Source organism: Mustela erminea, chromosome 1 (assembly GCF_009829155.1).
Source record: "Mustela erminea isolate mMusErm1 chromosome 1, mMusErm1.Pri, whole genome shotgun sequence".
Taxonomy (NCBI): Eukaryota; Metazoa; Chordata; class Mammalia; order Carnivora; family Mustelidae; genus Mustela; species Mustela erminea.
In genome coordinates, this window is record NC_045614.1 from 160,458,936 (window position 1) to 160,486,894 (window position 27,959).

At 39.7% G+C, this 27,959-nt stretch overlaps 1 protein-coding gene across 6 annotated transcripts in view; it reads left to right on the forward strand.

Annotated features, from left to right (window-relative positions):
* Positions 1 to 2,235: 2,235 nt before the first annotated feature.
* Positions 2,236 to 27,959, forward strand: part of CFAP44 (cilia and flagella associated protein 44) — a 157,066-nt gene continuing 131,342 nt past the window's right edge. For 5 of the 6 annotated variants that reach the window (XR_004286991.1, XR_004287006.1, XM_032348695.1 and 2 more), the window contains exons 1-8: positions 2,236 to 2,329; positions 9,688 to 9,792; positions 12,026 to 12,163; positions 12,688 to 12,847; positions 16,949 to 17,111; positions 21,280 to 21,382; positions 22,540 to 22,756; positions 24,929 to 25,043. Coding sequence is in view for 4 of the 6 variants with exons in the window: in XM_032348695.1 (XP_032204586.1) it covers positions 9,693 to 9,792; positions 12,026 to 12,163; positions 12,688 to 12,847; positions 16,949 to 17,111; positions 21,280 to 21,382; positions 22,540 to 22,756; positions 24,929 to 25,043 (996 nt within the window). In the remaining 2 variants the exon portion in view is untranslated. The remainder of the gene's footprint in view (positions 2,330 to 9,687; positions 9,793 to 12,025; positions 12,164 to 12,687; positions 12,848 to 16,948; positions 17,112 to 21,279; positions 21,383 to 22,539; positions 22,757 to 24,928; positions 25,044 to 27,959) is intronic. The other variant, XM_032348705.1, reaches the window with a different exon arrangement.

The window sequence follows — 27,959 nt, forward strand, 5'->3', positions numbered from 1 at the left end:
ATGACCCGAGCTGGAGGCAGAGGCTTAATCCATTGAGCCATCCAGGTGCCCTGGCACCCCTCTTTTTAAAATATAATTATTGGACTCCTCCTAACTTACAAGAAAGAGTTGATCCAGCACAGCGGCTAAGTCTGCAAGTATTGCCATCACAAAGCTTGGATGCAAATGCCAACTCTGCCACTTGGGCTGTGTCCCTGAGTACATTATCTCATTTTTCCATTTGAGAGTCAGACATGATATACCTTATAGGGTTGTGAGGAGTAAGAGAGGAGAGTATATGTAAATATGTTAAGGACAGGACCTGACTCATAACAAGCATTCCGTAATGATGATTGCCAGTTTTTTGGTGCATAAATAAATACACTATTTCCTTGTGTTTCTAGATTTTTAAAGATACTATGTAGTGAATTCTTTGTGGTTTTCTCAAATTAACATTGGACTCGGTGCTTTAAATTTAGAGATACTTCACCTGAAGATGTTTGGAGGTTGAAAGAAAACATGTTGAGAATATTATTTGAAAATGTAACTAACATGCTGTTTAAAAATAAGTTTATCCTACGTTTTCTGACTTTTCAGACACCCTGGATATACCATTTGATAATTAATAGTAAAGATAATCGTTTAAATCAGGAGACTTTAGAAGTCAAGAATACTTGACTGAAGAGAACATTTCAGTACTACCAACAAATGCATGGAATAAAGTTTTTGGAAAATTGTGTAACATGGAAACCAATAAATACAAAATAGAACACAGCCTTTTAAAAATCAACTTTATTGAGAAATAATGTATATATAATTAACTGTAAAAGAATAATTAATCGACTTTTGGCAGCTGAAACTACCACTACAAGACACATTTCAGTCATCTCCAAAAGATTCCTCCCGTCCCTTCAGTGCATCCCTCCCTTTACTCTAGCCCTGGGCAAAAGCTGATGTGCTTTTTGTCATCATAGATTTGTTTATCTAAAAGGAATCATACAATTGTACTATTTTGTGTCTGGCTCTTTCACTCACTATAACTGAGATTCATTCATGTTGTGTGTGTCAGTTTCCTCCTTGTTTACTTCTGAGTAGTAGTCCATTGTATGGGTATTTATCCATTTCCCTGTCAATGACCGATGCGCTTCTTTCCAGTTTCTGGTTATCAAGCACAGCTGCTGTCAACGTTCATGGACCAGGCCTTGTATAGGCAGAAGTTTTTGTTTTTCTTGGATAAATACCTCGGACAAGGAATGGCCTGGTATAAGTTTAACTTTTAAAGAAACTGCCAAATGGTTTTCCAAAGTCGTTCCATTAGATTCCAACCAGCAGTCAGAGTTCCAGCTGCTGCATATCTTCCACGTTGGGTTCTGGCAGTTTTAAAAATTGTACCCATTATGGCGGGTGAGGTATATGTGCACTGTGGTGTGCATTTTGCAAAGGACTACTGTGTTTGCTGGCCACTCAGACCTCTGATAAGGTGAAGTAGTTAAAGCCCTTTGCCCATTTGAAAAATTAGGTTCTAAGTTTTTTAATTTTTTTTTTTTTTTTTTTCCTTATTCAGTTGTAAGAATCCACTATGCATTCTGGATACAAAGTGCTTTGTCACTTACTGCAACACTGTACCCAGTGTTTTTTAAGTTCTTATTTCAAGTCCAGTTAGTTAACATACAGGACAGTGATTAGTTTCAGGTGTACCAGGTAGCCATTTTAAACCAATGTTTGGTCACCAGTGACTACTGCACCACAGAGCTGCCAAGGAGCAAACTGCAGAACCTAGAAATTCTGGGTAGGCCTCTACTTTGTGCACCCCGCAGCATGAGACCAAAGATCCCACAACATAAGATCATTTCCGTGTAGAAGCCAACGGAGACAACAGAGGCACATAAACAGCTCAATAAAAAAGCCTCAGGATGTATCTTTGCGGTGGTAGTGTGCAATCGGGGCCCCTAGGGGCCACTTTTTAAATTGCCGGGCAGGTGTCTAAGTATTCAAAAGTCATTTCGTTTATTGATATAACATTCTTGGGGTAATTATAATAGTATAAACTGGATATAAAACTAAAATGGGATAATAACCTGATAAAATGTTGCGCTTTTCTGTTCGGCTCGAACACGAGTCACGTGCCTGGAAGCAGCCAGAACCAAAGCCCAAAGCGATCGAGAGTCTCAGGGCCAACGCGGGGGATTCCCCCCTCCCCAAGCAGCCGCCTTCGGGCGGCGCATGCGCCTCACCGCCCATCCGGTTCCGCCCACCGGGAGGCGGGGCGGCGTTGCCTGGCGACCGCCGTAAACGGAGACCTGGGGCTGGCGCCGGGACCAGGAACGCGCGGCCGCGCTCGGTGCTTCGGGTAAGTTTGGAGGCCCGCAGCAGGGAAGTTCCCACAACATCCCCCTCAGATCTGTTGGCGAGTCAAGGAGCAGTGAGCCCCACTTGGACTTCTCTCAGGCTGAGCCAGCGTTCTCCAGGCTCGCTGGGACCTAGTCCTTCATCCTTGGTACAAGTCGGTTTAACAAGCGCTGAAGTGACCGGCGTTGGCGGCATAGAGCTAGACGTCGTGCTTACAAAGTTGGACATGGTTCCTGCCTGCCAGGAGCTCCTAATCCGACTGGAGCGGAAGACAGCAGACCCCAGGAGTGCCAGTTAGGCGGGTCTAAGCCAGAAGCAGGGAGTCTGGTGGGAAAGTGCCTGGGTTCTGGGGTCAAGTAAACCAGGTGGCCCCACACTTAGCCGTGTGACGCTTGTCAAGTTGACCCCTCTGCATTTCAGTTTCCTAATATCTAAAAAGAAAGATGATAATGCTTACTTCATGGGGTTCTTGTTACTAATTAGGATATTGCAGGTAAAGTCAGTGCAGAGTAAATGCTTGTTGCATGCAAGCAGATATAGGAGCATACACGTACTCGGTGTGTCCCGCCCATGGTGAGTTGTCCCTCGTGGCTGCTAGGACATTGCAGGAGGAGAAGGGACTAAGGAAGGACAAGGAAGGGGGAAAGTGCAGATGAGGGACCTCTGTGCCATGCCAAGGAACCAGAGTTCTTATTCTGTGGCATGAGGAGCCGTTATAGGTTTCAAACAGGAAAAGTAGCACATAAAAGCTGTGTTTTGTAACTACAAGAGGCAGGGTAGAAATGGGCTATAGAAACGAGAGACAAGGTGTGAGGCTGTGGTAATGGTTCAGGTGAGATGACATAACCAGATGAGGGTGGTGACACTGGGAGTAGAAGGGAGAGGATGAATTCAAAAGGCTCAATGACTGTTCACTTGGCAACGGGACATAGAAACCAACTGCATGGGTGCGCGAGAGGGAAGGGTTCAGAGTAACTGCTCTGTGTTCTCATCTGGAAATTGCATGTAACTCATTGAGTTGTTTGGAGAAACATGTGAAACAGTATGTGCAGAATCCTTAGAACTGTGTTTGACGCGTGGTAAGCATTCAAAATACATGGAGTATTACTGTTCTTCGCACAGTGGTGTTTCACATTGTTAAGTAGAAACTGAGCATCTGTTTTATGTGACAGTCTCTGAGTCTTAACATGGTCAGCTCTGGCACACTGCGGAGAGGGAGTGCTGAGTTTGTGAGACTGAGGACCCTGGAATCTGGGGAATAAATCTAACTAATGTTACGTTCAGGACCATTCTGTCTGGTTTCCAGCCAACCTCCTTCTAGCAACACATGCCTTTGTACCACTATGTACTATGATTTTTTTTTTTTCCTTTCTACGTCCTCAGGGTTGACTCAAAACTTGATAGTCTACTCAGTGAGTTGGTTAACGGAATTAGCCATAGGGTGGATCAGTGGAGTTCAATCTAATAAAAGGACATTTAAGAGAGTTCACAAATAGCCTCCCAAACCTAGCTTGTTCAGTTGTATGAGATGGGACATGGTTGCGAACACACAAAGTGTGCTATAGTCGTTCTGGCTGGTTACTAAACTGATTATGTTGAGTCAGCATATGATAAGCCTACCACACCACCCCCAGAAGATAATGTAATATTAGGCTGCCTTAAAGCAATACACTGTTTTCAACAAGTAGAGTAACAGTTCATCTCTTTTGGAGAATTTCTGGATCCCTCAAAGAAGATACAAAATTGGGAGGGATATTCAATGCATTGGGAAGGAACTTCTTGAGCTATCAGGATGCTGAAAAGAGTTGAAACCAGGTTGGTGAGGAGTAATCGAAAGACTTGAGATGCTATAGCTGGAAAAGAGAGGATCTAGGGAGAAAAGTAAAGTAGCTACAATTACCTGAATGGTTATAGTGCACAGGAAAACTTGTACATGTTCCCAGAAGAACAAAGGCCAAATGGATCTAAGTTGCAGGGAAGCAGATTTCAGCTTAGTATAAAATAACTAAGAACTAGAGCTGAGCATTAACAGAATGTGTCTACTCACTAACCTGAAATGTTTGAATCGAAGCCACCTGATCATCTCTTGAAGTGTTCCTTCATTTGTTCATTTACTCAAGAATGAATAAATTTATCCCTTCAATCATTTTATATACTGACTTTCTATGTGTCAGGCACTGCTCTTAAAACTCTGCTGTATTAACTCAGTGAGATCTCAGAACAGCTTTATGAAGTAGGTACTCAAGTACCTTATGAAGTAGGTACTTTACAGATGAGAAAACCAAGGCACAGAGGGGCTAAACACCTGTTTAACACCTCACAGGAGGTGTAAGAAGGAGAGCCAGGCTGTAAGCACAGTACCAGGCTGAGTCTAGCCAGTTCTCAGCCTGACCAACACACTAGACTGCTTTTCTAACAGTGCTGAGCTTAATGTTGCAGATGTGTGATTCTCACTTGGTGGGAGGTTGGACTAGATAAGACCTCTTTCAACTGTCTGAAGATTCCATGGTCACATTTATTGAGCTCTGGCTGTATTAGAGACAATTTGTAGTAATTATGGTAAAAACAACTACTATTTTTGAGTACCTACTGTTACTCAAACCCCTGGTTTACTCAGTAAACCCCTGGTCCTTAAGCCCAGCTTCTTATCTTTGATTGCACAAAAGAATTACCTAGGGAGTGAGAGCCTGAGAATGGTAGGCTATGAAAGTCTTCCGAGTGATTCGAAAGCGCAGCGGGTGTTGAGAACTAAGAGTATAAAAGATCTCATTTAATACGTACAATGACTCTGCCAGACAATCTTATTTATCACCCTCATTTTACATATAAATGGACTAAGAGTTAAGGGATGCTAACGACTTGGCCCTTGCCCAAGTTAACCTTTCTCCTCCACCAAACTAGGATGTGAACCCAAGGCATTCTGGCTCCAGAGCCTCAGCAATTTACAGTACAACCTCCCAGTTCCTTGATTCGAAACAACCCCAACCTAACCAACCAACCACATGAATAAAAAATCACCTTATTCCATCTCACCAATTACACTGCCAATCTCTAGATCAGGTGCCCCTTGGTTCTTCAGCCCCCCTTTCTAAACCAGAAGAGCTGAGAAAAGATCTCAGTATTTTTGTACAGTAGTGCTAGTTCAGAACACTGAGAAAATTCCTTGGGTTCCAGTATTTTCTTCCATACTGCACACAACCTGATAGTAACTGTGTTTGTGATATTAAAATTTATTGCATGGTCATATTAGCCACTTGAGGAATATATTGCTTATAATAGTGTGGGATAAAGAGTACACTTTTTTTTTTTCATTTCTTTTCGGCGTAACAGTATTCATTGTTTTTGCACCAAACCCAGTGTTCCATGCAATACGTGCCCTCCCCAATACCCACCACCTGGTTACACTTTTGTCTTGACACCAGTTTACATTTGGTTGTGGCTTAAACTCTTTGTTTACAAACCGGCATTACCATAGTGGTTACCATATTTGTTACCATAATTGTTTACTGTAACTGTTTCTTATTCACTTTAAGTAAATTTATTAGGTCTTTATTAGAATATATGTATCCTGTTAATGATCAGTTACAGTATGTTAAAAATAAATGTATCTGGAAAAGAGAAGAGTAAAGGACAGAAAATGATCTCATGAAATTTTTAGTGGTAGGAAGCAGAAAAGAAAACTATGAGATTGAAACCATTGAGAGGTACTTGACCTCCCATTGCTGCCTTTGAAGGGGGCCATGAGCCACACGGCCTCTGGAAACAGAACAACTTCTGGCCTACAGTCAACAAGAAAACAGGGACTTTGGTCCTATAACCACATGGAACTGAATTCTGCCAATAATCTAAATAAGCCTAGAAATAGATTTTTCCCCAGAGCCAGCAGAAATGAAAGTAGCTCTGCCAACACATTGTTTTTTTTTTTCCCAAAGATTTTATTTATTTATTTGACAGAGAGAAATCACAAGTAGGCAGAGAGGCAGGCAGAGAGAGAGAGAGAGAGAGGAGGAAACAGGCTCCCCGCCGAGCAGAGAGCCGGATGCGGGACTCGATCCCAGGACCCTGAGATCATGACCTGAGCCGAAGGCAGCGGCTTAACCCACTGAGCCACCCAGGCGCCCAACACGTTGTTTTGACCTTGTGAAACTCAAGAGAACCCACAGAGTGTACCTGGATTTCTGACCCAAAAAAGTGTGAGAGAAGAGATGGGTGTTATCTTAGGTTGTGAAATTTGTATGCTGGCAATAGAAAATAAAGCAATACATGTTTATAGACTGAGGTGTTACTGAAATTTGCAGATGAACAGTTATCTCTCAGTTCTTAACTGATCAACAGCCACAAGATACCCATTTACTTTGGTTGGCAAACCCAGAGCCTGCTCTGCTCTGCTTATTTAGGGCCTGCGACACGGCAACTGAGAGAATAGTTTATTTTCTTTCCAATAGTTTACATGTTGATTTTTATCAAGGAAACCCTTAGCTATAGTTGCTCTCCAGTCAGGACTTTCAGACCATCCTTGTTCTGGTCAGCCCCGTATCTGGATCAGTGGTTTAGAAGAGCTTATTCTGAGACTATATTCCAAGAGAACTGTCAATTTCTTCTTCCTAGATTGTAAACTATTTAAGGTTAAGGGTTCATTGTTGCTCTTTTTTGTGTCTTCGGCAATGACAAGTGTAATACCATTTGGTATAAGTGGGCTCAGTAGTTTTAAGAATTGAGTTAGTAAATGTACATTATAAAGAACCTTTAAAGGGAAGGAAAATATGGCATTTAGGTATGTTTGTAGCTCTCTAAAGACCGTTACCCACAGGGTGGGATAATGTGCAACCACGCTGCAGTAACTGATATTAGCTTGCAATATTGATCTTTAAAAATTATTTTATTGTTACAATTATTTAATTATTTTCAAATCCATGACTTGTATAAATGTAGAAAACAAGTCTGTATATCCAAACCGGAAGGAAAAGGAAATGTCCTAGATGATAGAATTTGATTTTAAAGGATCTTGCTACTTAAGATTTTTCCGTCATTTGATTCCTACACACTTCCCAATCCTAGTGGGCATATATTTTTATAATCAGGTGAGAGGAAGGAAGGAAGGAAGGAAGAGAGTGAGGAAGAAAGAAGAAAGGGAGAACATTAAGGGAAAAAACACACACACACACACACGTACACTTTTTAAATGGTAAAACATCATTTTGGTAACCCAGAAAAATGGCCCCAAAGTGCTAAACAAAATTTAGTAACATAAGTGTCATTTTAGGACCCATGTTTCCTGATAATAGCTTTTAAGAAAAACATTTGGACCCTGCACTATTGTCCCCCAAATCAAGGCAGGGCATCATCATGATGTCGCTGCAAGAAAGCAGATGGAATGACCCCCAAGATACAGATGAAAGGAGGTGGTGTTCACACTGCCCTCTCCACAAACCATGTAGTGTGTATCCCATCTGCTTTCGGCATACTAGCCTTTCTTCACAGACCAGGAAAGTAAATAATGCACTAGTTCAATTGATTCTCACAGCAGTCTTGTAAGTTGTTTTTACTTCACTCCTGTTTACGATTGAATTCATGGAAAGCTTATGTGGCAAAACTGAGATTCAAACCTGAATCGAACCACAGATCTGAGTCAAATAGAACTGTGCTCTATTCTGCTTGCCAGTCCTGCAGTAGAAGGAGGTGGATGATATGTGGTGTTTAGCATAGAGAAGCCAAGACTTTTTTTTTTTTTAATTGTGTAACTGGTGTGTATTTTTTGAGAATAATAGTTACTACATTATAACATCTCAAACTCTCCTGTTTTTTAAAAATTATTTTTATTAACATATAATGTGTTATTTCCCCAGGGGTACAGGTCTGTGAACCATCAGTCTTACACAATTCAGCACTCACCATAGCACATACCTTCCCCAGTGTCCATAACCCAGCCACGCTATCCTTCACCCCACCCTATCCTTCACCCCACCCCTAGCAACCCTCGGTTTGTTTCATGAGATTAAGAGTCTCTTATGGTTTGTCTCCATCCCGATCCCATCTTGTTTCATTTTTTTCCTTCCCTTCCCACCACAAACCCCTGCCATGCCTCTTAAATTCTTCATGTCAGAGAGATCATATGATAATTGTCTTTCTCTGATTGACTTATTTCGCTCAGCATAATACCCTCTACTTCCATCCATGTCTTTGCAAATGGCAAGATTTTGTTTCTTTTCATGGCTGCATAGTATTCCATTGTATATATATACCACCTCTTCTAAATTCATTCATCTATTGACGGACATCTAGGTTCTTTCCATAGTTTGGCTATTGTGGACTTTGCTGCTATAAATATTCAGGTGTACAGACCCCTTTGGATCACTACATTTGTATATTTAGGGTAAATACCCAGTAATGTGATTGGTGGAGAAGCCAAGACTTATAAGGAGGATATAGCAGGTGCTTTTAAAGACGAAGAGCTGCAATAGAGGGAGGACAGGGAAAATCTGCTGTGTCACTTCCCTCCTTAAAACCTTTCAGTGGCTTTCAGTTGCCATAGAAATAAGTTGTAAACTCTCTAGCAAAAGCTTAGAGATGGTTCTATCATCTGCTACCGGCCTCCTCTTCACTGCCTGTTTCACAACAGACTGCTTTCAGCCTTTCACAGACATAGCACTCGCTCTCAAGTTCCCTCTGCCTAATACATTCTGTCTATTCTAGGCCTGGCCAACCTCTACTCATCACCCTTGTCTCCAATACTTCTTCCTGAACTTGAGGATATGGGTTAGTCATCTTGCTAGACATGCCCACAGGACCCTATTCTTTCCTTTTTGTAGCACTTATTATATTTTAATTGATCATTTAATATCTATCTGAACAAACTCCACAAAGTTAGGAGTCACATTTCTAGTTCAGTACCATAATTTAGTGTCTACCATAAGACTTGATAACATAGCAAGTACCCTGAACAAATATTTAAAAATTGAAATTAATTAGTAACACCAGAGGAGTTAAATGATGGAGTGATGAGAAGAGGAAATGGAGGGGATGAACCAAAGTAAGGATGAGAGGGAATTAACTTTAATGATGGAATATTTGAGAAAAGATGGACTGGAATGGCATTTCACTGCAGACTTCTGGAAAATCAGAGGGCATCACAGTAAGTTGGCCTAGAAAAAGGGACTGTCTGACTATATTCTGCCATTCTGCAGAGGTCTCTGCTGGTGGCTATACCTCCTGCCCTTTAAGTCACTTGGATACTATGTAAACATACAATTATCAACACACATGGTGTTTGGTGCTTGTAGAATTCATTAGGGGAAAGATACCTGTAAATGATTTTTTTTCACAGCTGTTCCCTTTCTCATCTCAATTTTGTGCTTACAGAGGAAATGAAGGAACCAGGGGATCAGGATACTGATGGGAGGAGATTAGATAAATCAAAGAGTGATGGGAAGCGGTCTCTGAGCTCCTTGAAGTCTGCATCAAAATGTAAGTAAAGGTTATAATATACACTTAGATTTTTATTATTAAATTTAGGAAAAATTACTTTTGAAGAGCATTTAAGTTTGTGCAGCAGAGATGGTTTACTTGTTTAACTCTGTTACTAAATTCTAGGTTTGTTAAGAGCAGAGACTGTGTTTTAACCATTTGATCTCCAGTTCCTGGCCCATAGACGTTACTGTCATCTCTCTGTTGATAATGACCTCTTTGCAAATCTGGTCTTGCTCTCTCTTGTGAAGTCTGCAGTCTTTAATGAACTTTTCTAATTCAGTACAGTAGAAAGAATTGGGCTCTAGGTTTGAGGCCTGGGTCTACCACTTAGAGATGTTTGATCTGGGGTAGATTATTTCACCTCTTTGAGCCTCAATTTACTCACCCGTTAAGATGATAATTGTGAGTTGTTTGAGGATTAAATTGGATAACATGTGGAAGAATATACTGCAAATAGGACAGAAATATCCTTTTACCAAAACCAGACAGATGCTACAAAAAAAGAAAACTACAGGCCAATATCCCTGATGAACATAAATGCAAAAATCCTTAACAACATGTTTACAAAACACAATCAATAATGGTGAAAGGATCATTCACCAATGATCAAGTGGGATTTATTCTCAGGATACGAGGATGGCTCACTATTTGCAAATCAATCAATGTTATTTGATTTATTTAACAAAACAAAGGATAAAAATCATAAGAATATGTTAATAGATGCAGAAAAAGAATTTGACATCTAAAATCCAACATCCATTTACAATAAAAACTCTGAACACAGTATGTTTAGAGAGAATACACCTCGACATAATATGGGCCATCTATGAAAAATCCATGGCTTAAAAACAGAAAAACAGAACCTTTTCCTCTAAGATCAGGAACAGGATGAGGATGTCCACTCTTGCCATTTTTGTTCAACATCGCACTGGAAGTCCTAGCCACAGCAATCAGACGAGAAAAAGCAATAAAAGGCGTCCATATTGTTAAGAAAGAAATCAAGCTGTCACTATTCACAGGTAACATGACGCTATACATAGAAAACCCTAAGGACTCCACAAAAAAATATTAGAAGTAAAAAATGAATTCAGTAAAATTGCAGGATGCACAATTAATACCCAGAAATCAGTTGTTTTTTTCTACATTGTTAACAAAGTAGCATAAAATGAAATTAAGAAAATAATCCCATATATAATTACACCAAAAAGAATAAAATACCTAGGAATAAACTTATCTAAGAAGGTGAAAGACCTGTGCTCTGAAAACTATAGAACATTGATGAAAGAAATTGAAGAAAATACAAACAGATGGAAAATTTCTAATGAATCCCATTTCTTTAATAAACAGAAAGTTGTTTATTTCTTCTTTTGTAAGTTTTGTAACTTTGTATGTTTCATAGAATTTGTACATTTATTTTAAATTATAAAATTTGTTGGTATAACCCTAGGATGTATTTTCATTCCTGATGTTGGAGATTTGTATTGTCTCTCTCTTTGTTCTTGATTGGTCTAGCTGGGAGTTTCTCCATTTGGCCAATCTTGTCAAAGAATAGGATTTTGGTTTTGCTCATTTTCTCTATTGTTTATTTGCCTTTTATTTAACTGGTCCTTGCTTTCATTTTTGTTATTTCTATTATTTCTTTTTATTTTCTTTTTGCTTTTTCTAGATTCTTGAGGTAGAGCTTTAGGTGTTTGAGTTTTGACTTTTCTTCTTCTAAGTGTACAAAACTAGAAATTTCCCTCTAAGCATTGCCTTAGTTGCATCCCACAAATTTTGAATGTTATATTTTAATTATCAGTTAGTTTGAAATATTTCTAAGTTTCCTTGTTGATTTCTCCTTGACCCATACATTATTTTTAAATGTTCTTTGATTTCCAAATATATGTAGGTTTTCCAGATATCTTACCATAGTTTTTTTTTTTTTATAAAGATTTTATTTATTTATTTGACAGAGAGAGATCACAGTAGACAGAGAGGCAGGCAGAGAGAGAGAGAGGGAAGCAGGCTCCCTGCTGAGCAGGGAGCCCGATGCGGGACTCGATCCCAGGACCCTGAGATCATGACCTGAGCCGAAGGCAGCGGCTTAACCCACTGAGCCCCCCAGGTGCCCTTACCATAGTTTTTTTTTTTAATTTACTTCTGTTGTGTTAAAAAAATATTAGCTACTTTGGAAATAAGGAAATGTTTAATTCAAAATGTAGGAATTATTAAAACAAATTACTTTTAATAGTTGCTGTGAGAGAGGATGCCACAGATGAAACATTTGTTGAAGGGGGAGAATCATATTTAGAGGATGATGATTATGATACGGAATGTTTGGAGGGAAGTTCAGGTTCATTTCACTATGACTATGTGGATAACATTGGAGGTAAGTAAGTACTGTTAGTTTTCTCACAGTAATAATAACTGTTTTAAAGACAGATTGCCCAAACCGAACAGTTAAAAATTCACAGAAATAAAAACTTGCAGGGTGGTCGGGTGATAAAAGGAAAAGCATGGAACATGCTTTAGCAGGGTGATTTAGAGACTTTGGAGCTGTATATTACATTTCTGAGGATCACATACCAAACTCTCATACTTGGTTTCCTGGGAACTAGATGGACTAAGGACTATTCTACCCCAGTTTAGTGAATTCTCACTCTGACTTGAACTGATTAGGAGTTGCTCTTTGAGACTACAGAAACCATGCCCAGAGCTCTGCGTTCACCCTGATGCACACAGGCATGTCAGCTCTTCCTCCCATGCTCATTAGTGGGTGGCATCCCACATTCAGGCCACTGGTGAAACTTACTGCTGGAGTATTATGGGCTAGGTACCTGCCGCCTGTCTTTGTGAAATGCAATTTTAGGATTCATCGGACGCTCTTCTTAGTAAAATCTTTTAATTTTTTAGACTCTCAGTATGTGGAAGCCCTTGCTCCAGCCTCCGAAGAGGTGGAGGAAGAAGTTAAGAAGAAAATCTCAGAGAACTTCTTCTACGACTATACGGAACTTATTTCGATGCCTTTTGTGACTCCAGATTCGAACATACCACTGGATCTTCTCACACTTGTGTATCCACTCCAGTTACACGTGTATAGTTTTTGGATTTCAGCTTCTTAGGTCAGGGGTCGGCAAACTAACCCACGGACCAAATGTGGCCTCTGGTCTCTTTTCGTGAATAAAGTTTTATTGGAACACAGAAATTCTCATTCATTTACATTTTGTCTGTGGCTGCCATTGCACTTCAAGGGCAGAATTAAGTAGTTAAAACAGAGGTCACCTGGCTCAAAAAGCCTAGAATGTTTACTGTCTGGCCCTTTCCAGGAAAAGTTTGCCAATCCCTGTCTTAGGTGATGCTAAGAAGCTTGGCCCTTAGAGAAGTTGAGATAGAAATACATGATCTTAATTTAATCAAAGCTTTTGTTGATGCCAAATAACCATAAAGAGAAATGATGCTTTTCTGCTTGTTCTTTCATGCGACATGATGTGCAGGAGACCAGAAGGCCTCTTATCCTGGTTTCCCACCTCTACCAGCCTGGCATCCCTTTCTCAACGCCTAGCAAGTTAAACTCATTGATTTCTTAAAACTGATGCTATTGGCAGGCAGGGGCACTGACACACTATTTGTCAGATGAATATCAGAGAAGACAACCCTGAGGAAGAAGGGTCCAAAATAATAAGTTTTAATTGGTCTGCAGAGTAAGAGTCCATGAAAAAATTTAAAGGTGGGGATAATCAACAAGAGGATTTAAGGTTGCTGTCACTGTACAGCATTAGGTTTGTCAGGTGGGGTTGGGAGATTTCCGTTCATGCTCTTGCTGGCAGTTTAGCATGCTTACCCTTAGATGGGTGCTGGAGGGGACCACATGGCCTAGACCGCTGACTGGCCTCTTAGACAAGGCGTGCTTAAAGAGGAGGGCTGTGTACTTCATAACTCAGTGTTTTGCTTTTTACATAAAGATAGAACATATTATTATCACTTTCTATTTCAATCCCAGGTGTAACTAAAACTAATTCACCCTGAATCTTATAACTTGGAAGTTTTGTCTCCTGAGGACTTTTTTGTGTATGTGGTCTTTGGACAAGTTGCTGATAAAAGTTATGCTGTTGCCTTTCTTTTAGCCTATTTGTTTCAAATGAGGTGGTTTATCAGTGTCACTTGGAAGCTTTTCCTGAAATACACATGGTCTGAGACCTTTCCTGGACCTACTGCATTATTATCTGTGGGGAGAGGGACTTGGGCACTTGTAGTCTGAAAAACCTTCCCAGGTACATTTTTTTTGTTTTAAGGTTTTATTTATTTGTTTATCAGAGAGAGAGAGAGATTGAGCACAAGCAGGGGGAGAGGCAGGCAGAGCAGGCAGAGTAGGCAGAGGGAGAAGCAGGCTCCTGGCCAAGCCAGGAGCCCAATGTGGGACTCGATCTCAGGACTCTAGGATCATGACCTGAGTCAAAGGCAGTGGATTAACCAACTGAGCCACCCAGGCATCCCTTCCCAGGTACTTTTGATGGTCTTGTTCTCTCCCAGCCCCCAGTACTGGGGACTCGCTGCTCCAGGATACAGGGATCTCTGTATTAAAGAGATATGCCTAGATTCCAAATAATAAGAGTCAGAGTGACCTTGATGTTTGCCTTGAGGTGTGAATTCCTTCTCTTCATGATGGATGAGTGGCTCTATAAGCTATAGACTTTTTGTGAACACTTTCAATACCAGGGAAGTCACAAAGTAGCTTGTCCCATTTTTGGAAAGATTACATTATTAGTTGTTCCAGACCTTGAGTCAAAAGCTGACCCTCTGGACTATCCCGCATTAGACAGTTGCACTCTCCAAGAATGAGAAGCTCCAAGAAGTCAGCTGTCATGTATCTCCTACATACTCTTTTTTGTACTTTAGTAATTGTGTTGAGTCTACTTCAGTTTTAAAGTTTGTGTTTTATAAATCAATCAAGAAATACGTCATTTATTAAATAGCACCTAAACCATAGTATAATTTATATAAGATGTAATTAAATGCAATGTTGTTTTATTTTTTAAAGATTGTATTTTTTTGTCAGAGAGAGCGAGCATAAGACGGGGGAGCAGTAGGCAGAGGGAGAAGCAGGCTCCCCGCTGAGCAAGGAGCCTGATGCAGGACTCAGTCCCAGTCCTAGGACCCTGGGATGATGACCTGAGCCAAAGGCAGCCGCTTAATTGACTAAACTACCCGGGAGTCCCTTAAATGAAATTTTAAATTGAGGGTCCTAGATGCCCATGAACAATGAAGGCCCTGGGTCTCTGATAGGAAGTTAAGAAGGCGCAAGCCAGAGGTGAGGATGGGATAAAACGGAAAGGAGTTGAAGCTATAGCAGAACACAATTTAACATCTTCAAAGCTCTGGTTAGTGGCTGCCACTGTCTTCTGGGGTTAAAAGAGAAGGATTGAACTCTAGTTAGACATTAATTAACTATTTCACCCAATGGAATATTTACTGAATATTTACTGAATACCTGAGGCTCAAGACACTGCACTCAGCAGTCTAGGAAATAGAGATGACCTGTGAGAAGAAGCAGGTTGTGATTTGAAAGAGGAGAGTTTGGGAACTAACAATCTTACCCATTTTGCATTAGTAATTGTGCAGCATTAGTGTATTAGTAATTGTGCATTAGTAATTGAGAGCAGCAGCAAGTAAAAGGGAGTCTCCCCCCGACCCTGAAATTAGGGATGATAATATCAGATAAATGATCACATGTCTGATTCCCAGCTGCCATCCATGTCAGTGAAGAGATGGTAGCCTACTTCTACTCATGGCTGTAGACATAGCTTTAAGCCCTCCAAAGTGTTAGACTGGTATCTGGGAACAGAGAAAGGAGAGAAGGAAGGAAAGGAGAAAATAGCAGTTTGGGGAAAGGAAAAAGGTGTGTGGGTGAAGTCTCCTGCCCCATACCAGGCTCTATGAAGATAAAGAGCCTGTGGTTCCCACTCTTATTTGTAAGGAGGCCCCAGATAGTTTCCCTGAGGACTGAATAGCTTCAACAAGATCTTTGGATCACACATTCATTTGCTCTTTATAGAAGATTCAATTTTAGGTGTTTATGTCTTTATTAAATTGATAAAATTCAGTTTTCTTGAACAGATCAAAAGCTCTGAAATGTTCTCTTTTTCAATTTAATTCTTAGGCAATGAGCTAGGTATAGTTATATATAGTTTGTTGTAATTTGTATATACTTCACAATTCAAATTGCATTAAGATTTTCTCTTTCTTATAATTATAGATACTCTTGTTAAAAATTCTGCATAGTTTCTTTCCCTAAAAATATTCACTTACAAATAAGGGTAATCCCCTAAAATCAGAATTTATTTTTTAAAGAAGGGCTCAAAAAATAAATATTTCTCCAATGATCCTTTAGCTTCTGTGTTCACCAGTGAGTTCTTAGAAAATATGAATCCATCTACATAAGATACACTATGTATTATATTTTTTTTGCAAACTACATTTTTTATAGATTAATCTCATTTACTTAATACATTTATATCTTGGGTTCTATTAATTTGAACTTGAATGTAGTAACAATGTACATTTAAAAGATATTTTATAAAAACAGGTTATTTTAACCTCTATTTTGGATTAGTTCAGATTTACTCTATAGGATAAATGTGTACAGACACACACACACACACACTTATCTACATACCTATACATACTAATGAGCTCAGGAAATGTTAGCATATTGATTATACATACTTATATACTAAATATTATTTAGTTTATTTTCATAATTTGCTCATGTGAATTAAATTTCAGTTACATATATGTGGATTTATTATATTAGTCACATTATCACTGGTTTTTCAGAACTTTGAAACATTCTGTCAGAATTTTAAACATCTCACCTTTCAAATTCAGGGAAGAGGCCTATATAATACTTTTCTTTTATAAAATGAATCTGCTTTCAGGATCTCCCTACGAAAATTAAAATACAGACTAAATCAGAGTATAAGAATTTTCACTTCATTGAAAAATAAAGTTGCATTGGTAATAAGTAAAAACTGAGTTCCAAAGTATAATTCAACTAATTCAACACCGACCCTTTGCCTAATGGCACAGCTTTTAAAAATACATTTATTTCATTACGTTTCCTGTCTCTAGGATGCTTACTTTATTACACTCCTTTTCCTTAACAACTTGCCCTCAGTCATTCCTTTGGTTACGACTGCAGAAAGCGGGCCAACCTACAACTTCTGGACAGCAATACTGTGATCTACATAGCTGGGAACCAGCTGATCTTTCTGAATTTGAAAACCAAGGAACAGATGTACCTGCGAAGTAGCAGTGGTAGAGGAATTGGTGTCATCGGGGTATGCTGTTGGTGACTTTGGAAAAAAAAATCTATCTTTTTGTATCTGTTTCATCTTGGACCAACCCAGCTCTTAGGTGCCAATACCATAGGTAGTATTGCGGGATTTAGGCATTTTCAATTCGACTATTACAGCCATTCCATTCACTGACATGGTCTCTGTGCAGTACTACAACATTATGTTAATGATGCGATCATCTCATTTTGCAGATAAGGAAACTGGAGCTGATAGAGGTTAAGTGGCTTCCAACTGTCCTGCAGCTTTTTCATAATGAACACTTTGTTCCATTCTGCAAAAATACTCAGATGAGTAGCACAAATGATAATTCAAATCATAGAAGTGCCAGATAAGATGTAGGTATAAAATCGAACATTAGGAGATCAAGTATACATTGTACATTCAGTAATTTTTGAGCAGTTGACAAAAAGATTTGCATGTGATTTGGAGGCTGTGTCTTCCTTCCTCCTCAGGTGGCTGTCTCCATCAGTCACCTTCTTTCTTATATCTTTGGCCTCTCCTTTTCATCCTCAGCATAAAAGCACACTAAACCAACTGGTCTTCATAAAACCAACTTATGTCTTCATAAAAGCACTTCTAAACCAACCATGCCTTCTCTTTACTTGCTGGCTTTTCCCTTCACAGCCAGGTTTGTCTTTTCCCCTCCCACCTCACTGAAATTGCCTTTACTAAAGTGACCAGTGGCCCGCTGAGTAGCCAAATCCAAAGAAAAGCTTTTTAGCTGTCTCTTACTTGAGCTCTCTATAGCACTTGGCCCCATACCTGAAGTTTCCCCCTTGACTGTTTTTCTACTCTGTGATCCTTAAGAGTAGGTGTCCTTAGATCTGCTCTCACCAATAACAACTCGAGAAACACCTCTTGGTGCCTTTAGAGCCACGAGAGGGGCCCCTGTTCAGAGTAGGCTGTGTGAGACAGGGAAAGGAGGAGAAACACACAGGATTTGGGGCACATACAAGCAGCACTTCCATAGTAGATGCTCAAAGAGTTTTTTAGAAGGATCATGGTCTAAATAGAAGTCTGCCCTGCTCTCACCCTGCCTGTCAGGTGTGAGCAGCCCAGACAGAACTGGCAGGTGCAGGGCCCACATTACCACGCCCTGCAGAGGTGGAGGGCTTCCCACAGAAAGCCTGGTGCAGATCCAGCTGAGAGACTGGGCCAAGCTAGCAGGGGGTAGTGGGAAATAACTTTTGATTAAATTAGATGGGACCTGGTAGGGTATTTAGAAAGGGAGGTGAGTGGAGAGGTTTTGATGATTCTTGCTCTGAGAAGTGAAGCAGGGACATGAATGGGAAGGCAGAAGGTAAAGAAAATCCGAGATCCACAAATAGAGCGGCTATCGAAATAGGACCTGGTGAGAGGGAAGAGTGAGGAGAGTCTCTTGGTCATTGATCTGTACGTAGCATGTGTGCATGGTAAAGTCCCTGCCCCCAGCAAGAATTAATGCACTAATTAGGATTATTGTTTTAAGGTTTTAATGATTTGAGAGAGAGAGAGAGAGAGAGAACTGAAGTGGGGGAGGAAGGTGGCGGGGGTGGGGAGAGGGACAAGCAGACTCCCCACTGGGTGTGGGGTCTCATGTGGGGTTCAATCCCAGAACCCCAGAGCCCTGAGATCATGACCTGAGCCAAAGTCAGGTGCTCAACCGACCGAACCACCCAGGTACCCCAAGAAGAATTTATTATCTTACATTGTGTGTCCAACAGTACTCAGAATATGCAGGTATTTAAATGACAAAAGTTTCATGACCTCTCTGAATTCAAAGAGTTTAACATCCATCTAAAGAGACAAGACTCATATTAAAAAGCAAAAAACCAAAAATCTAGATCCATGCAAGTACGTGATACTGTGGCACCAGCTATGTGCAAATATTCACAGGCCCAACTTGAGGGTCCTGAGTTCTGTGGAGGGAAGTCAGTTAGGGGCCACCCTGAGGTGTCATGTACCCTGAGGTCCACATCACCTGCAGAGTGCTAAGAAACAGGAAACTAGCACTTCTTTTTTTCTCCCATTATGTAGTTTTGAAATTTCTATTCTGTTGTATAATAATTTGGTCTGAGGTCAGTAGGCGAGGTGTTCTGTGGTCAAGAATGGCAGCCCTTATCATCCTCCTGGACTCTGGGCAGTTGGATGTCCATGTGTGCTGGGGCTGTCAGAGCCTGGCTAGTGGCAGGGGCCTTTCCTCAGCTGTCCTCATCACTTCATTTCCCCCTAAAACAGTTTACCATTTGTGGATGAGAAGTGTTCGTGCAAAGCAGTGAGAAACCTGTGAGAAGTGGTTCTGGGGACATATCAACTATCTTTCAGAAAAGATAGGGTGAATCTGTATGTTGAATAAAAAGTAAATAATTCATTAATTCCACATCTCCACTAAAAATAAAACACCAAGCCCAACCCCACAGAGTTTCTGATCTGAGGGCTGCAATTTTTTCACTTACTATAGACCAGACTGGAGGGGCAAAAGATTTGCCTGAATTCCCTTTCAGATTTCTGTGACCACATAGCCCACCCAATATTGTTCTGTAAATGGGCATCTAGAAAGATGTAGTTGTAATCTGCTTCCCCCTAAGTCCTTCGTAACTCCAATTTTTTAGTTCCACTTTCTTCCTGGCTTCCAACACCTGGCTTGAATTCTACCTCTGACATTTGCCAGCTGTATGACTTCAAGTCACTTAGCTTCGCTGTGCCTATTTCCTCATGAAAACAGTGGGAATGATATTGGTAGCCAAATTCACAAGGTTGCTGTAAAATTTAAGGGAATTAATTCACATAAAAAACACACAGTGTCTGGGACACATAATAAGCACCCAATAAGTGTTCTGCTCTCACTGAGTGTGTATCCGATAAACCCAAGCCTTGTTTCGAGCTGAAGTGATGGGTGTTTACTTGAGTGGAAGAGGTATCAGCAGGAAGACCTTATTATAGGTCTTACGGCGCCATGGGTGGGGAGAAGAAAAAGCAACAGTGTTATCTTGGGTACCAAAATCTACAGTGCAACCTATATCCTCTGAGGAAAGCTCCTCTTCCTCAGGTTAAAAATCAGGAGTTGCAAAATGGTAACTGAAAATAGAATTTTATAAAGCACAATATGTATCTTAAATAGTTGATTTTTTATAAGAGCCTATTTTTATTTTTAAAATATCCATGGACTCTTCCTGCACATTGGCTTACCAATGAACAAAAATACCAGGAATAAACATATAATTCTGTAAGATTTATACTGCTTTCATTTGAAATGCTGACAAAAATAGTTTACCTGGGGCATATTTACTCTATTTTCCTCTGCGTCTGGCTTGGAAATATATATTTCTCACTTCTAGTAAGTTTATAGACATTTGCAGTGAATTTGTCCAAGGTGCATTTTTAAAAACTGAGCTGTAACCTACTCTAGAAACATGGATTTTTCTGTACAAAAAGCTAGTCTGATTTATATATGGAGGGTAAACAATTCATCTAACTTAGTTGTTCTCAAAGAATGGTCCCAGGGCTGGCAGCAGCAACATCACCTGGAACTTGTTAGTGATAGAAATGCAAATTTTGGGGGCCCAGCCCTGATACACTGAATCAGAAACTCTGGTGGTAGGGCTTGCCTTCTGTGCCTTAATAAGCCCTCCTGTGGTTCTGATGTGTGCTAATGATTGAGAACCATTGTTCTAGCTCTTCTGATGGCAATTAAAAAAACTGTAGGGGTGGAAATGGCTCTGTTAACAAAAGTAAAACTTAAAATGAGCGTTCCCTTAGGTTTCGTTTTATTTATTTTTTCTATTTTTAAAGATTTTATCTATTTACTTGACAGAGATCACAAGTAGGCAGAGAGGCAGGCAGAGAGAGAGAGGGGTTGGGAAAGCAGGCTCCCTGCTGAGCAGAGATTTTTTTTTTTTTCCCTCGATGGATGTGGGGCTTGATCTCAGGACCCTGGGATCATGACCTGAGCAGAACGAAGGCAAAGGCTTTAACCGACTGAATCACCCAGGCACCCTAGATTTCATTTTAAATCACATCCATCACCACGTACTTATCAGGTGCCCATTTTTAAGTTTTTTATTGAAGGGGATCCTAATAAATTATAAAATCACATATGCTAAATACTACATTAATAGGACTATAAGAAAATTCTCCTTTTATTATTTAAGTGAGATTTTACTCTCTATAGGTACATCCTGATAAAACTTACTTCACAGTAGCTGAAAAAGGAGTTTTCCCAAAGATTATCATCTATGAGTATCCTTCTTTGAAGCCCTACAGAATCCTTCAAGGTGAGCTCAGTACATCCTCTAAAATATTCCATGTTCAAGGTTAACAATATTCAGGGTTTTCCAGAGACACTTTATTTAAAGGAATTGTCTTTTGCACTTGTGGGGGCTAGCAGGTCTGAAGGTTGTAGGGCAGGCTGGTGGGCTGGACAATCTTTATTTATTTTTTTTTTTAAGATTTTATTTATTTATTTCACATAGAAAGAAAGATAGAAAGAGTGAACAGAAGCAGGGGGAGCAGGAGGGGAGAAGCAGGCTTCCTGCCAAGCAGGGAGCCCGATGTGGGGCTTGATCCCTGGACTTTGGGATGAATGATCTGAGCTCAAGACAGCTGTTTAACTGACAGCCACTCAGGCACTCCTAGGCTGGACATTCTTGGGCTGGGTTGATGCTACATGTTCAGGTAGAATTTCATCTTCCTCAGGGAGATCTCAGTTTTGCTTTTAAGGACTTTCATCTGATTGAATAAGGTCCACCTGGATTAAAATAACCACAAATGAAATTAATCACCACAGTTCTCTTATAAATTTTGTTCTCCATATAGTTACTTCTAGTAGTTAGTTTTTTAAATGGACTACTTTTCAGAGCAGTTTAAGATTTGCAATAACGTTGAGAGGATGGTTCAGAGATATCCCATAGCCCTCTTCCCCTACATATACATAACATTCCCCATTATTAACATCACTTACCAGGTACATTTTTACTGAGGACTAGTCTCTGTTAGTGCATTATAGTCACCCAGAGTCCACAGTGTCCCCTGGGGTTTACTCTTGTGTTGTATTCTATGGGTGTAGACAAATGTCTAATGATGTATATTCATCCTTATCATCTCCTACAGTGTATTTTCACTGTCCTAAGAATCCTCTATGCCCTGCCTATTCATGACTGTCCCCACTTCATAAAAGGGAGTGTGTTCTCATGCAAAATGTGACTAGGATTTCTTCACTTTCCCCCCTCCTGTTATGTAACTCATTCCAAAGCCAAGGGTGATGCATGATTTTTGGATCCTTTCTTTGGGAATCCTTGGCGTTCTTTCATCAATACTTATCACCAAGGGTGCTCGCTTGCTCTCTTTCCCTCCTTTTTTCTTTTAAATAATATACTTTTGAAAATGAAATAAGTGTTGCCTTTGTTCATTAGACTCTCATTCATTCTTTCAGATGGGACTGAGCTGGGCTATGCTTATGTGGATTTTGACAACAGTGGTACCTTGCTAGCCTCTGTTGGCAGCAGCCCTGATTACACACTGACCATCTGGAATTGGAAAGAAGAACAGCCCATACTGAGGACAAAAGCTTTTTCCCAGGAGGTTTTTAAGGTTACTTTCAATCCCGAAGATGATGAGCAGCTTACTACATCGGGATCAGGCCACATCAAGTAGGTTGTGTGACTGGTACAGGTGCTGGTAGATTATCATTAAGGATATTGTCTGAGAGGATTAGCCAGCTGGAGACATTTGTGCTGATGTTAACATTAGGATAATTTTTAAATGTGTTCTCTTCAAAACTAACTGTAGTGCTGCTTTTCTAGTTGGCTCTGGGGCTTTTATGACTGAAGCCAGTATAGCTAAAAAGAATTTAGCCTGCTGCCTTCCTACAGGCTTTACCACCTAAAAGAGGACTTACTCTTACTTACTAACATGGCATATTGAGTTTTCAGATCCACTTTACTTTTTTATTTATTTATTTATTTATTTATTTATTTATTTATTTCAGCGTAACAGTATTCCTTGTTTTTGCACCACACCCAGTGCTCCATGCAATCCGATCCACTTTAAATCTGTGGGAGCAATATTGTTTTTTTTCTTTTTTAAAATTTTATTTATTTGACAGAGAGAGAGAGATCACAAGTAGACAGAAAGGCAGGCAGAGGGGCGCCTGGGTGGCTCAGTGGGTTAAAGCCTCTGCCTTCAGCTCGGGTCATGATCCCAGGGTCATGGGATCAAGCCCCGCATCGGGCTCTCTGCTCAGCGGGGAGCCTGCCTCCCTCTCTGTCTACTTGTGATTTCTGTCTCAAATAAATAAATAAAATCTTAAAAAAAAAAAAAAAAAAAAAGAAAGGCAGGCAGAGAGAGAGGGGGAAGCAGGCTCCTAGCTGAGTAGAGAGCCCGATGCAGGGCTGGATCCCAGGACGCTGAGATCATGACCTGAGCTGAAGGCGGAGGCTTAACCCACTGAGCCACCCAGGTGCCCCTGTGATAGCAATATTGTATGATAGCTAAGTCATTTTGACATCCTAACACAGGACCCTCGGTACTAAATTTTAATGGAGCCTACTCTTGATCTCAGGGCTCTGGCTCTAAACTCCATGTCCTTTTCACTCTTTCATACTCTGCTCTCTTTTCCAGGATGAAATGATTTTGTCTTTTTCTGTCGTCATTCTACCCTGTCTTATGCATTTATTTAACAGCCTTCTGTCACCATCTCTGGGCTGCTCATAACTAGATTTCCAGTGTCCTCTTCGAGAAAGACATTTTTATCCTAAGTTGCTCTTATTCCAATTTAAACCTGGCTCTCTTCTTATTTATTCATTAGAGATATAGGTTAATTGAACAGATTTTAAGATGGAAATTTGGGGGAATTCTCAAGTAATCTGCTAGCTATAGGCTAAAAATTCTCTTTACATTTTCCCATCATTTAGTAGAATGCATATTTTCTTTGCATTGTATCTTTGGGGAGAGAAATCAAGTAATTTCATGTGTGAAGTGCTATAGAAGAAACAGAGTATATGGAAATGTATGATCAGGGTCCTGTCATAGCCATGGAAAGGATGTTGGTTATTTAAGCTTTTGGCTTCATATTATTGGCTTGTTGATACCATCCATTATCTATTTTATATCTAGTTGGCAGGCCAGATTCTTTTTCTATATGTTCTTCATAATCTGTTCACTTGCTTAGACTATTAATACAAAATGTTAGTAATAACCAACATTTATTCATTGCTTTTATGTATAAGCCACTGTTCTAAGAGTTTTTCAACAAGTTTATGAAGTAGGTGCTATTAGTAGTCTCATTTTATACATGAGAGCATGAGAGCACAGTGTTATTAAGAAATGACTCTTAACTACACAAGTAAGTGAGAAATTTTTTGAAAACTTTTGCATCTTCTAAAATGGTATTATTCAATAGAACAACTTTCTGCCAAGATGGAAATGTTCTATGTTGTCCAATCTAATAGACATTGGCTACATTTTTGCTATACGTACTTGAAACTGGCTAGTCTGACTGAAACACGGAGGTTTAAATTTGGTTTAGTGTTAATTACGTTAAATCTGAATTAAAATAGTCAAAGTTGGCTAGGGTCAGCTGTATAGAACAGCAGGACTCTAATATAAAATATCCGCAAAGGCAGGGAATTTGTCTATTTTGCTCAATTCTGAATTTATATTGCCTAGAACTTTGTCTGACAGGTAGTTGATGCTTCATACATATTAGTTAATGAATAAGCAAATGAAATGATATATATGACTCTGAAACATGTAAATACTTGGGGAGAATAAACATAGATAAAGCCTCTTTGAGGTACATTGAGTCTCTTTCTTGTCTGTAGGTTCTGGGAAATGGCTCTAACATTCACTGGTCTCAAGCTTCAGGGCTCATTGGGTCGATTTGGCAAAACAGCCACTACTGATATAGAAGGTTACATGCAGCTCCCAGATGGGAAGGTGAGTACAGCCACTATTCCACAATAATAAAATCATGTTTTCAAAATGAAAATATATGAAAGCCCATTAGACATTCTAAAAAGCCCTGCCAATGTTATTAATGATGGACACTATCATTGTAAAGACAATGAATGTTTAATTTTGGCTCTTCAGAGTATCAGTTTTAATTAATATAGTTCTAAGGAATTGTCATAATCCATATGTAAATATCCTTTTTGGTTTTGTTTACTAAATATTATACATGCATATATAAAGTATGCAGGTATTTTAATATATTAACATAGTGATACATTGTTATTCATCATCATGGAGTTGCAGTGTTTATAATGTTTATCTGTCCCTCCTCTTTATCATGATGCTCCAAGAGGACTTACTGGCTCAAAGGTGGTATACAGTCTTGTGGATTTTTCTTTCATTGTCAGATTATTATTTAGGAATATTGAGCCACTTCACAGTGGCACCTAGAGATACATGGCAACTTTAATCTGGTAGTTTATTTTATAACATTGTTAGTTTATTTTCTCTCTTCCTTTTGTAAAAAGTTGTGGGCATATTGCTATAGGTTCAATTCTCCATTAATATTGTATTTGGCTTCCTATTAGGATGAGTTATATGGTATTATTTGTGAACATCTCTGTTAAAAGTAATTGCTAGCATACAAATATTACTTTGAGGAACCAGAGGGACTGGTCATCTACCTAGTAGATATTCTCAATTTGGAATCATGTTGTAGGGGAGGAAATCAAAAGCCTTGGATGCTAGTTAGATAAATAAATGTATATCCAAAGCTATAAAATGATCACAAATAATTTTAGTTTCAAATTCTGAATAATGCAGGAAATTAAAGTAAGAGAGAGATTGTTAAAAACAGGCCACAAGGGGGTGCCTGGGTGGTTCAGTCAGTTAAACGTCTGACTCTTGGTTTTTGCTCATGGCATGATCTCAGGGGCCTGGGATCCAGCCTCAGGTAGGGCCCCATGCTCAGTAGGGGATCTGCTGGAGATTATCTCCCTCTCCCTCTGCTTCTGCCCTGCTCGCTCTCTCTCTCTCAAATAGATAAATAAAACCAACCAAACAAACAAACAAAAAAAAACAAAAGCAAAACATGCCATAAGATATATCTTTGAAAGTTTCAGTAGTGTTTGCATTGTATATAAAGGAGAAAAGAAGCCATTTAAAATGAGAGACACAAAAGGAAATATTTAGAGTTAGGAATAGTATCCTATATTTGGAAGGCTACTCAGGAAAGAGCATTCATGTTGGCAAAGAGTGGGAATTAGGTTGAGAGGTATAGTTGGGTCCTATGTATAAGTAGGTTCATAGCCAGGCAGAACTATCATACATTGGAAGAGTAGAGTTGCAAATGAAGTTCTATATCAGTCTGGCCACAACATGCCAAATGAATTGAGGGAAGGGAAATGTAGAGTCAAGGGGAATGAGCCAACATGGAAGATGTCACTTTCATTTCATTTTTCAGGACAAATGGAAAAAGAAAGCTAAGCATGTATGACCTTTCAGAAGGGAATGCCGGCCAGGCATGGGTGGTTTCTGGTGGTTTTGTTACTGGGCAGAAGAAAGCAAGTCTAAATAATGACTGTTGAAAGTGAGCTGAGGTTTGGTGATAAGTCAAACAAGCAGAATGGATAAGATGAGTGGACTGGGGAGGTAGAAAAGACTGAGTAAATTAGTCTAGGTGAGAGGGAACTGGGGCGCCGATGAGGAGGAGGCAGGCAAGAACTAGATCTGAGCTTCCCAAGGTGTTTCATGGAACATTAGTCTACACAGAAGCTCTGTGAAAATAAGACTTTCTTGGTCAGATTCCTTTGTATCTAGAAATTCCTCTCCGTGATTTTTAGTGAACATTTCTATGTTAAAGTCTCCAGAGAGTCCTAGAGAAAAGAAACTTGTTTGATTTTGTTTATCCAAGCATATGTCTTTGGAAGTAGTGTTAGGACAGGAACTTTCTTTCTTTCTTTCTTTCTTTTTTTTTTTTTTTAAAGATTTTATTTATTTATTTGACAGACAGAAATCACAAGTAGGCAGAGGGGCAGGCACAGAGAGAGGGGGAGGCAGGCTCCCTGCTGAGCAGAGATCCCAATGTGGGGCTCCATCCCAGGACCCTGGGATCATGACCTGAGCCAAAGGCAGAGGCTTTAACCCACTGAGCCACCCAGGTGCCCCAGGACAGGAACTTTTGAGTGAAGTTTCCTGGTTTAAAATCCTGACTGCTTTGGGTATTTTGTCCAAGCCATTTAACTGTTCTGTTCAGTTTTCTCCTTTGTAAAATGGGAATAGTAATTTTTAGGGCTTCTGTTGGCTTGACTTTTCTGGGAAAATAAATAATCAACCTGCATAACTGTATGTGGTACCCTCAATAAATGTACCAGGTTCATGTGGGTTTTTAGGATTAAATAACTTAATATATATAAAATGCTCAAACAGCACTTGGCACAGAGTCAATACTTAATTAGTACGACTTATTATCTAATACAAGTTAAATGTCCTAAGAACTAGTGTTTGGTCGTACACACTTGGGGAAGTGCTGGATAAAATGGATAAATAGGAGCTGGTTTCAAATTATTATTATTGTTTGAAATTGGATATTATTATGCTATAATATGAGTTCAGTAATGGCCTCACAATTTTTGAAACACCTTATAACAATTAATATTATCACTCTTAAAAACTAGAATTGAAAGGATGAATACCCTCCATTTGCATTGACATGGATGGAACTGGAGGGTATTATGCTAAGTGAAATACATCAAGGAGAGAAAGATATTTACTACATGGTTTCACTCATATGTGGAACATAAGGAATAGTGCAAAGGACCACAGGGCAAGGGAGAGAAAACTGGATGGGGGGAAATCAGAGAGGGAGACAAACCATGAGAGACTCTGGGAAACAAGCTGACG